This window comes from Melopsittacus undulatus, chromosome 8, assembly GCF_012275295.1.
Source record: "Melopsittacus undulatus isolate bMelUnd1 chromosome 8, bMelUnd1.mat.Z, whole genome shotgun sequence".
Classification (NCBI taxonomy): domain Eukaryota; kingdom Metazoa; phylum Chordata; class Aves; order Psittaciformes; family Psittaculidae; genus Melopsittacus; species Melopsittacus undulatus.
In genome coordinates this window covers 7,269,802-7,281,451 of record NC_047534.1, presented here as the reverse complement: position 1 = coordinate 7,281,451, position 11,650 = coordinate 7,269,802, and the positions used below count along the sequence as shown (strand labels likewise).

General features: G+C 39.7%; 1 protein-coding gene across 1 annotated transcript; it reads right to left on the bottom strand.

The window, feature by feature from the left end:
* Positions 1-2,170: 2,170 nt before the first annotated feature.
* TMEM130 (transmembrane protein 130) lies at positions 2,171-11,650 on the bottom strand. Its single transcript, XM_005145313.4, has 8 exons — positions 11,590-11,650; positions 9,914-10,204; positions 7,889-8,057; positions 7,216-7,385; positions 6,489-6,573; positions 4,392-4,594; positions 3,235-3,347; positions 2,171-2,502 (listed from the first exon to the last, which is right to left on the bottom strand). Exons 1-8 carry the CDS (start codon positions 11,648-11,650, stop codon positions 2,326-2,328), a joined length of 1,269 nt encoding a protein of 422 aa, XP_005145370.4. The 3' UTR covers positions 2,171-2,325.

Sequence of the window (11,650 nt, the reverse complement as noted above, 5' to 3'; positions counted from 1 at the left end):
CTGCTCATTTTCTGTCTCTCTTTCTAATCTCTATTCTTTTCCATCTGCTCCTGAATAATATCTCCCACTGTTTAGTAATGTTGACTTTCCATTTTGTCATGTTTTATCTTTTCTGCCCTTCTGAATCATTTGAATCCTTTGCCAGCCTTTATTCATTTTGGGAAGAGAATAAGAGACAATATTCTTCTGAAGGATGTTTGCTCTGATTTCCTCAACAGGTAATTGAGGATTTTCTTAGGCCTGTCTTTCATCTCACTAACACCACGTCCCTCTTATTTTTTTTTGACTGGGGGTTGACATCCACATTAGCCAGGTTTGGTATGATCAGTTGTATTTCAGCTTCCATGTACTGGGGAGAGCATGGAGACACAAAACCAAAGAAACAATGTTTCTGTCCTAACACCCCATAACACCCTTTGAATCAGCTAGGTATTAATGGGAAATGGGGCAGAGCATAAGTCTTACTCCTTTTAAATCTTCCTCCAACCCAAACGACCTCATGCATCTATAGCTGAGTCTACTCTCACAGTTGTTGTCTTTTCTAGGACTGCAATATGGAGAAGAAAAGGATTTTCACACATTTGTGTGCCAAGGGGTTGTCTTTAGGTGTGTTTATAGCAGGGAGGGCCATCTGTCTGTCACAAACAAAATAAAAGAAGCTAAAGTGAAACTTTTGGTTGCAGAGAGCTACTGTGCAGTCCATCTAGAGCGACCATCATCTGAGCTGCATTTTTCACATCAAGAATCTGTTATTTCCAGTGCCCAAGGACCATGCAGCTGTTTACAGAACACACTGACATCCCTGAACATGTCACACATCTTTGGCAGTGGCTCAGGTGTCTGGGATCTCATGAATAAGCAGTAATACTGAAACTCTCAAGAACAATAGCTTCTTTGCTAAGGAGAGGCACATTCTGAAGTGACTGAATATGACTGGAGATAGGGTTTGTGACCAGAGCACTGACAATACAAAAGACATCACTCCTGATCAACAAGCTTACTTATAGATTCTTTTTAGAAAATAAAAAAGCCAAAAGAAATTCTGCCTTGAAAAAGTACTTTTTTGACAAAACCTTTGTTTTACTGGATCATTTTTTATCTTAGGCGATTCTATTCTATTTTGAATTTATCAAGTTTATTAACAAAGCCATTCTGAGGTTGTGTAATTTCTTCACAGATGAACTGAAGCTCTGGGCTTCTCTGAGGAAACATAAAAGTTGAATGTGCAAGATGAGCACCCTGAAAACCTCATGATAAAACCCTTCACATTCAGACAGTTACCTCCCAGTTGGTGCATTGGAGAAATTATGACATATTTGAAAAACCCCAAGCCCACAGGCTTTAAATCAGAGGTGAGGAAGGTGTGTCATGTTTAAAGAAATAAATGGCCACAAAGGCACTTTTTTTTTAGAAGCTTCCAGGGCACTCTGAAATGCCTCATAGCAGGGGGCAAAGCCTGGCTGAGCAGGAAACTAATAGTAGGAGATACATGGAGTTTATACAGCCTCGACATTGAGTATAAATTTGAATTGGGTATGTTTTGCCGAGCAGCTTTGAGCTACTGGTTGCTGCATTTTGTTGGGAAAAGGAGTTTTGGTGACTAGCTGGGTAATACGTGAAAGGAAAATGAACAGCCTTGGGGGGAAAAAAGGCTCCTTATCAAGATTAGAGCGGTGCACAAAGTGTTGGAGATGTGGAGTCTTCTACAGCACGTGCTGTGATCCCACCAAAATACTGCTAGCAGCTAGCTCTCTGTGAGCAGGTCATCAGCCACCACAGTCCCTGTAGTTAAAAGTTAAGCCTATTAACTTAAAAGAGGTGCCTTTTTAGCCAAGACAGAAAAAGATAGCATAACTAGGTAGCCTGGTTTGTTGGAGCACTTAGGTCATTCTCAGCCTGGACAAGTCAGTTCCTTCTTAGAACAAACACACATTCAACAGCATTTTGGGTGACTTCCATTTCAGTAATATTGTTGTAACAGGAAACAGGAGTAAGTTTGCCCCAAGCATGTTTTTCTTTCAAACAGCAGAAAGAACAGAGAAATTACAAGAGGTAGTGAGTTTAGCAAACCCGCACATAAAAGAATCTTTCATAAGAATAAAATGCTGCATTTACAGCTGTAAAAGTGACACCCGTATAATTTAAAAATGCAAAGCTAGTTTTACTGTGTTTCAGGGCTTGCTCTTCTTTAGTTCAAGTGCTTAAAGTGTTTAACCTCATTGCATTGGCAATACCAAGCCATTCATACAGCACTGGGCTTTTAACTCATCATAAGTGAGGAAGTGAAACTTGGTAGTTAGTGTAACCAAAGTGCAATTGTGTTCTTCACACTGTGTATGTTTTGACTGGCTTGTAAAAAGAATGTAGAAGTTCATGGCTCTCCCTGGCAATTTCTTGTGATGACCGAGGTAAACATGATCTGCAACATATTTGGCCACAGCCTGACTCTGAATGGGAAGACAGGCTTTTATCAGACAGTGGAGAAAAGTCGAAGTCAGCTACCTGCAAAAGGAACATCAAAGAGAGAGTTTTTAATCTGGGTCCCACTGACTTGAGTGAGTCCAGCAAGAATACTTTGGGCCAGAAACAGCACTTGGTCCTCAACCAGTTTCAGTCAGTCACCAACCAAATCAGACTTATACCTGTTGCATGTCTCATAGATAGTCTCTAGAGGTATATTATTCATAGCGTGGTATGATGGGAAGTGGTTTAGGTACTTTCCAAAGGGCCATGAAAGCTACTTTTGATTTAGGAGCTCATGCTTATTACAAATACAGTAATGCAGCATGTGAAAGCTACACCAGAGATGGAAGGGAGCTGGGGAGATAGAGGTCACATATTAGGGTAAGGTGACAATTTAGCGCCACTTTAGGTAATGTACCTACACTTTTTTACCTTCCTGTATTCTCTCTCATTATCCCCCTGCTTTCTTTCATGTAACCACTCTAAGGCAGATCCTCTGGAAGGGATACTTCAGTGCAAGCACCTGCTTGGGTATATTAACAAACTGCCCATGATAGCCTAGCAACTTGAATTATAGCTCTCCACAGCAAGCCAGAAGTCTGCGTGTTGCTTCAAGTGTTTGCCTGCACTGTTTAGATTTTTCCATGGAATGGATCAGACACACTAGGGAAATGCTCCCTCCTGCTCTATTAGTCTGGGCATTAAAGAAGGGACATGGCTGAAAGGTGTGTTTACTCACTATCCTAGCTCAAAGTAAGAGTAATAGGATACCTCCACGAGATCTTTTTGTTGTGTGTTACTTCGGAAGGTTGTGTACAGCACCAGTCCTAGCATCACTGAAACCAGAGCAATGCAGAGCAGGACAAAAAAAGCTGGGTGGATCCCTAGGAAAGAGCACAAGGGCACATTCATGGAGTGATACAATATAGTGAGAAGGAAATGTTTTAGGAGGAGTTTTCATATTTTTAGAACAAATTGCATTTATGTAACAAGGACTAATTTTTTTCCAGCCCAGATCACTTCAGATCTTTGAGATCTCAGAAGTGGGAATGCAGAATTGTGAGATTGGCTTTTCCCATACCTTTTTACCCTCTTTTTCCTTTAACAGCCTAAAAAAAATCTCCATCCCTTTACATATGTTTGTCCTAACTCTCCAGTGTGTTTATACCTCTGTGGTACCCAAAGAAGACAGGAGGGAACCTCATCTTCACAGCAGCTAGCAGCCTCCATCAAAGGGTATTTGCATACTTAGTCCTGAATGCTCATCAGTGCCTTCTGGACTGAGCTGCCCTGTCTGCATACAAGTGCTAGCCCATGGTGAGATGGTATATCTATTCTGTATCACAGCCTGGCTGTCCTCTGGCCCTCTTCACATAACCTCTTTCTCAGATGATTCAGGGACCCAAAGGGAGCATGTGTGAACATGCATGGGAAGCCAGCAGGCATTCCTGGCTGGAGAAACAGAAACTTACACTGAACTAGAGGCCTAGAAAAATATACCCTTAAAAAAAATCTAGAGCTAAAGTGAACAAAAAGAATTGAGACTTCTTAATTAAGGGAGTGTTATAAACATATGTTTCCTACTTACCCTCTCTAACTACAAAAGCCAGACTATCTAAACTAAAAAATATGTAATTTAAGTAAATCAACCTTCCTAGGAAATTCATTAGCTTCAAGATACTCTTGAGACTAATGGTTCAGCAGGATGCAAGCAGCTCAGAGCAATTACAGTAGGCACGTTATAGGCTGTCCTTTCTCTTTCTCTTTCTTATGCTTTCAGGGATCTATACCAGTTTCCAGAAGCCTCATGTGCAGGCTGGTTAATCCATAATTATCTGGTTAATCCATAATTATCTTTGACATGTTTGAGGCTGTTTGTTCTCTGACAGGTGGGAATCGCTGTGCTGCTCAGATCAGCTGCCCCTCACCTGTTGGCCACACTTTGATTTCATGGTACATCTGCAGCATCGTCACGCCGTTCTCCACTCTGACGCTGAGGCAGTATTGTCCGGCATCACTGAAGGTGTGACTGAGGTTGTAGCAGGAGCCATTAACTACCACAAGATGGCACTTTTCCCCTTCCAGTGGAATGCACTCGGCCTTTATGAGCCAACATAATGCTAGCGGTGGGCTGAAATGAGACAAGAGCAAAAATAAAAGAAAAAAATTGGTGAAAACTGCAAAAATTTCAGGTAGGAGCTGATGAATCACTTGGTTAAAATAGTATAATAATTGTGAAAATAATGAAGTTAATCTAAGTACAAATAGAGAAGTAATTAACTGCACAGTCATTCAGTTTATAACATTTGTCTATTGAGAAAGTTCTTTGTAATGCTTCTATAAAAACAAGCTTTTCAGATGAGAGATAAATACCTGCATGGGTCATAAGCAGGCCCTTTGTGGAGAAAACCCCATAGTCCTTCTCCAATAATGATAAAAGGAATCTTTTTTCCTGCACTTCCAAGGAAGTATAGGTTGTTTTTCCTTTGTTCTTCTCACACAAAAGAAATCATTGTTTGTGCTATGGAAGAACACTCAAGACTTCTGATTATAAAATCCCCACAAACAGAAGTGGAAAGAATGCAAGATGAGCTCTGTGCAATGAACTAATAAATGCAAATAAATTGCAAGGATCACAGTACTCCCTTATAGTAACAAATACATTCTTATTTGCTACCCTCATTTGCTACCAAGTGCAAACCACTTAATCTCACAGTATCTAGCTGATGCCTTTTATTTACATTTTCAGACCCTTGTTCCAACTGATTCTGCTTGAACTCACCTTATACTCTGTGGACTTTGGCTCTGACAACTAGATAGAGCTTTTCTTTACTCCATCTTATTAGTATTTTGTTCCTTATCTCTTTAGGACATTATTTACTAAAGAAAGCAGTGTGTTTATGAGTTCAGCTCATGTTCTAGCTTTGTTTTTGATAACACATCTCTCAAGCCTTTGTCATTGCTTCTCTATCATAAGCTCCTATTGCATCAGTCCCAGTCCTGTGGCCAGGAGTTTAGGTCTGGCAAACACTGTCCATCTTAAAGCCAAACCTTCTTTTAGAGATCTCAGGTTCTCCTGTAATGATTTTTGGCTGTCTGTATTTATTGGTATGCCACCTTCAGTTTCCACTCCTGCTAATGCGGATTCACTTGTGAATGCAAATTGTGCTGCTTTGTCTATTGGGGCTATTTATGCCTTTGACAAACGATTATGTATTGGCTGCTACTTGCTCCATCCTACATCTCCACTAAATAGCCCTGCTCTATTAGGTTTTGGGTTGTTTTTTTAATCCAGTATTAGCCTCAACAGGTCCCAGTAGGAGAGCTGGAAGTAAGTGTCACTTTTCTGCTCTTCTGGAGTATAAATGACTTCTGTGTTTATAGATTTTTTATAGTGAAGGAGTTTTCCTGAGTGTTTCAATGGTATTTGAATTACAAAAATCTTCTGATACATTCTAAATGCTGCAGCTTGAGAGAGCTTGTGCTAGGATCGAGGTGCTCACAACTGTCCTGTTATCATCCCTGCATGGAGCCCTTCCATCTTATTTCATCTGTGGCAATCTCAGCTTTGCCATAATTATTCCCCAGACCCATGATACCCATGAGACAGTCAAGGATAACTGCTGTGCAATAGAGCTCTCAATACAATTTATTTAATGGTGAGGAAATTGGTCAAGAAGAAAAATCCAAAAGGAAGTTTTAAGATGTATTTCTATCCCCCCTCCCCATATTTATTTTTTAACATTCTCTTTATAAAGGTATAGAAATAACATTTGCTTTGTGTAGGAAGATTCTACTTCTCTGTAAAGACTGAGGTTCTTTCAGGTTCCTAGAGAGTTCACAGTATTTCAAGTCAGGAAAATCTAATATTCAACAGCATTTTGTTCAAAGGAAATTTCATTTTTGTTTTAAGAAATAGTTCTGTGGAGTGCAACTCACTATTTTAAGGAAACAATGTGGAAAAAAAGTAGACAAAAAGGAACTTAAATAGACAAAATAAAGAAAGAAGTTGTGTTTGTACTTACGTGCCATTGATATGAAGAGATAAATTCAAGTCTTCCATTACGTGAGTCTCTCTGGAGCCCACTACATTAATGCTTTGAACAGCATCTGAGGAAGGGAAAAAACAAACTGTATCACACTGCACATTTAAACTTGACATTCCCTGGTTTTCCAGTGAAGGTTTATTTTCACAGACTTTGCAGGTTTTAGCTCCATCAGTCACACAAATAATACTTACACCACACCCAAAAAAGAAACCTCGTGCTAGAGTTGTTGTAAGTTTTCTGAATTATTTGTGATTTATTTTTAATATACAATCAACTACTTTGTTAATCCTTCACATTTTTAGTTATGTGCTTGTTTGCTCCCGAACATGACCAAATCAACAACACTTTCCAAATGCTTATTTAACTAATAGTAGTTAAATAGCTGGCATAAATTAAACAAAGAAATTCTCCATAAGTTACAGTAAGCATTTTATTGTAAGTTTTAAGTATATGTGAGACTGTTACAGAAGACATTGAAACTTTTGGTAAATGAAAAAGAAACATAAGATTTTATATATTTTCTCCTTTTTTTTTCTGTGCTCAAACAGCACGAAGTCCATTTTGCAATGGAAAAACTTAATTGAATAACGACCAGTTCTTGCATGTGAAACAATACTAAAGTTGTATTATCACATTAAAGATAGATTGTATCTGTAGCTATATAGCAAATTCAGTTTGATAAAGCAAAATGTTTTATAATTACCTAACAGCTCCAGCGCAGTAGTGAAATCACCAGTTTTCTGCACTGTTTCTCTTTCATGTATGATGCTTCCAATTTGCTCCCATTCAGCTATGACTTTAAGATGCACTGTGCGATTCCCCATGGTAGAGTGGTTATAGTAGACAAAGGGTTGCTTTGTGATCTGATAAACTCTATGTGCAACATGAAAAGATTTAGAACCAAAATCACCTTTTAACAAGAAATTGCATATTTCTGATTTAAAAGGGACAAGCTCTAACACGTTTTTAAAGAGAATGCTACAGTCTGCTGTGATTCTAGTTCTACTTTGTATCTGTATCAATAAAGGTTAATGTCTGTGTCACCACCAACAGAACTACTATCAGTATATGACCCAGAGCATATCTATGCATTTTTGATCAAAGAAGTTAAATATAGTGCTAAAAGAATTCACAAAATAGAACAGAAATAGCCAGTAAATTATGACAACTACTTTTATAACAGGTGGCCTATAAGCTAATTAAAGCACTACGGTGGGAGGGGGGGGGAGAAAAAAGAAAGAAAAAGGTAGTATTCAAAGACTAAATCCTATGATTTAATTTCATCCTATGATTTAATTAGGATTTTTTTTCTAGATGGGCATCTGAATCAGAGCCATCTTGAATATTCTTTAAAGTAAACAAGAAATCACACTTACCCATCTCCAAAATCCCAGTTGTAGACAAAGGATGCTGTCTTGAAGTAATGACTTGGGTCATGAAGACAGAAGGAAATCCGTGTCACGGCACCCGTGGAAGAACTAGAACCATGTGTGGTAAATCTACTGTGCTCTATCTTGGCAATGGTAAGATTCCCTGTGATAAATTCTGCAGATGATAAGATGGGGAAAGAGTGACAACAAAAATCACTTTAATAGCAAGCTCTGTGTGAGTATCAAAACATTACTTAAAATGTACTGTATAAGTCCTTTTAGGTCCTAGTCCAAGTAGTTAAGTGTATTTTATATGTGTTAGTGAAGCAGAGAAAGTAAATTACTTGCTTAGGTTAATACAATGGGCATGATAAAGCTTCTAATAGGACTAAGAGAAATAATCCTGGTCTGACTGAAGTTAATGTCAATTTTTACTATGGATTTAAAAAGAACTGTGATTAACACAAGTATCTAGATGAAGGGATTCAGAATCAAACCGATAGACCCACCCTTCATGTTTGGGGAGGCAGGTTTTGTTTGTTTCTTTTGTGGGATTTTCATGTTGCTGTTTTTTTGGCTTTTAGTTTTAGCTGCTTCCATAGAAATGAAAATTTGACTACTATGAATAAGAGATGGGCTATATATTGTGAATACAGAAAGGCAGAAATTTTGATATCTGTGGCAGATCCTATGCTAGAGTTTTTTACAAGGACTACAAAGGCTGATCTAAAAACACTTCTTTAACCTATGAATGAAGAGGTTTTATGATGATACACGTACCAGCTCATTATAAAATTAATGGGCTATTAATTACCAACAATAGATTCTTACCCTGTTAACAATTCATTAAATTTGGTTAACTGTTCTCTTGATGATGCACTAATAAGAATCGTAATTAATGCTTCAGAATGGGGCCAGTAATTCAGAATTAACTGGACTTGTAATTTATAGGAGTTATTGGCCACTACCTTTGAGTACCTGCAAAGCCCCACTAGGTGCTCTTGCTTGGGAAGGCAGAAAGGTGCAGTGGGATCTTACCTTTTACAGCTATGGAAAGCTTTTATTCCTTTTGCTTGCAGCATGAGAATATGACAATGCAAAGCAAGAAATGAATAAATAGATATTCAACATGGCAGCAGTTCTTAATAGAGAAAAGATCTTGTGTATACTTTTATCAGACTTATCCAGTAAGCTTGGTGTTTCTCGAAGAAAATTCTCAATAGCTAAAAAGTCAGCTATGCCCTATGGTTATCTCTTTTGTCTTCCTCCATGTCCTTATCATTGGCTGGAAGCTGAGTCTATTTTGGTGTTTGTAAGTTGAGCACTGGGATGCAGGGTTAGAGTGATATCATTACAAGTCTCTGAAAGAAGGAATTGTGGGAAGCTATCAAGTGATATTTCATGTCAATCCTGTATCAGAGATTAGGTTAACTATATCACATCATTTGTCAGTTTGTCAAAAGATATATATTTATGGTTATAAATATTTGCAGTAAGCTGATTAATTATTTGAAATGCAGCCATGACTTCACATCCAATTTCAGTACACGCAGAGATTGAAAAGAAAATGTAATGCTCTGTTGTACTGATGGACTAAGTTTTTGCTGTGTCATGCAATGGGGAAAATCAGTAGATTGTCATTGGTCATACTAACTAGTAGATTGCTGGTCATACTAACTTTAGAAATGCTGAGAAGCATTGTTTTAGGAGTCTGGACATCACTGAACAACACTGATGTGTGAACTGCAGCTACTGAAGCATCTGTTTTCTAGTTCATTTTCTCTAAATGAAACAGGCAGGAAAACATGGGCAGGATCACACTTGCTTCCTGTATGTAAGTAGGCTACAGCACAGCCCAGTTAGTACAATGCCATCCAAACCCACCTTCCATCAAAGGAGTATACATATCGAAGTATGCTGGCAGAAGCCATATTTATGCCTGGTTTTCATGTTTCTGATGTAAGCAAAGGAAGCAAGCATCCTGATCTATACTGAATACCTGAATACATAGAAGTTGTAAAGCCATTTTACCTGTAATTTGAAGCACGGTGACATTTCTAGCAACCGGCTGACATAACCAACAATTTCTGTGAGTCACCCAGACAGATATGGGAAAAGTCCCAGGAAATTCACCAGTCACATTAATTACAGAGTTTAACTGCTGCTCAGATTTCTCTATCAGAATCAGGGGAGCATAAATCCAGTTGAAGTGATACAAGTTTGATGGGACACTCTCATTCTTCATACTTAGACTGGCGTGAACAGTGGCTTGAGCTCCCGTTGTGATGGGACCATTGTTGGTTATCTCCAGAGCATACTTCTCTGTGGAAATCATAAAAAGAAACCAAACCCAAGCTTAGTTGTATTGCATTTTTAAATTAATTTATTTACACATTTTAACCAGTCAGCTGTAGTTATGTGTTAGTATATTACTTCTTTTTAACCATTTAAAAACCTGGAAAAGAAACTGTTGCATCTCTATATGAGTTCAAACAAGTAGCATTAAACAACATGTTAGCCTGGGTCCTAGAAATGTTAATAGTAGCAGGGAGCTTCAGATTAGAACATTATAAAAACTTTGATGAGGTTTTAAAGGCAGAACTGGACAACATGGAGCAAGTTCCCTTGCTGCACCAGTGATCCTTGCTGCCTGGCAATCCTCTCACCAGGGAGCACTGGAGCAATGCCAGGCAGAGCAGCAGAGCTGTGGGGTTCTTATGCTGATGACTTTCCTTCTCCTCTCTTTCTGCAGCCACCAGATTGCCAAGAGGGACCAAAGTCTTTTAGGTGCAGAAGCTGCATTTTTCACTCATACATGACATGTAACATGGAGCACTGGGGTAGGTTACCCGTGTGCTGGCTTTCCTGTACCCATCAGCTTTGGATGGGGTGGAAAGAGAACCCAAAGAATCTACTTAGTGCCCACATTTTATTTCACATATTGCAGGTGCTGAGCAAATCTGGTTGCAAAATAACTGTGAGAGGTAATGTTTTACTACCTGAGCAAGAATTCCACTATTCCCATTTCACAAGACAATGGCCCTGAGTTCAGGTTTTTGAGTTAATAGAGAAATGCCTGTGATTTGATGGTCTGGCACAGAGAAGTTTCACGTCTCTAGAAGAATCAGGCTACCCTCCTCTTTGTTTCAGCAGAACTTGGGAAAAAAATAGCCAGCTAACTCGTGCTTATCTAGAACTTCTCCTTGGAGGTTATCGCGGTGCTTTACAAACCAGGGCCACACTGAAGCCCAACAACTGCAGCAGTTGAGATTAAGTGGCTAAACCAAGGTCACTCAATGAATCACCAACAGAGCGAGACATTTCATCCAGTTCAGGGATTTCTTCTACCTTCCCGACCTCTCTTTGCAGAATGCAGCACAACGAGGGATGGAGGATGCCCAGGTGCCCTGGGACCCGCGGCACTGGGTCAGTGGAGGAAGCAGAAGCGCAGCTTCTGGGTGAGGAAGTGCAAAGCAGAACTCTAGCTCCCCAGGATGCCCCAGCTTTAGCGGCAGCACCAAGGTCGCAGAGCCTGAGATCTGAGAAGGTGCTTGGAACTGTCTCCACCCCTTGTAGCCCGCAAGCCTGGGTTAGAGAACCATCACCCTCCCACAAGTAAAGCACCTTACGCGCCTTCGCTCCGCCGCCTCACCCCCCCATCACCAGCTCCCCGGCGGCGATGTCAGCGCAGACCGGCGGCCGCTTACCTGCCGCCGGGGAGACGCGGCCGAGCAGCAGCAGCAGCAGCACGCCGGTCAGCAGCAGCAT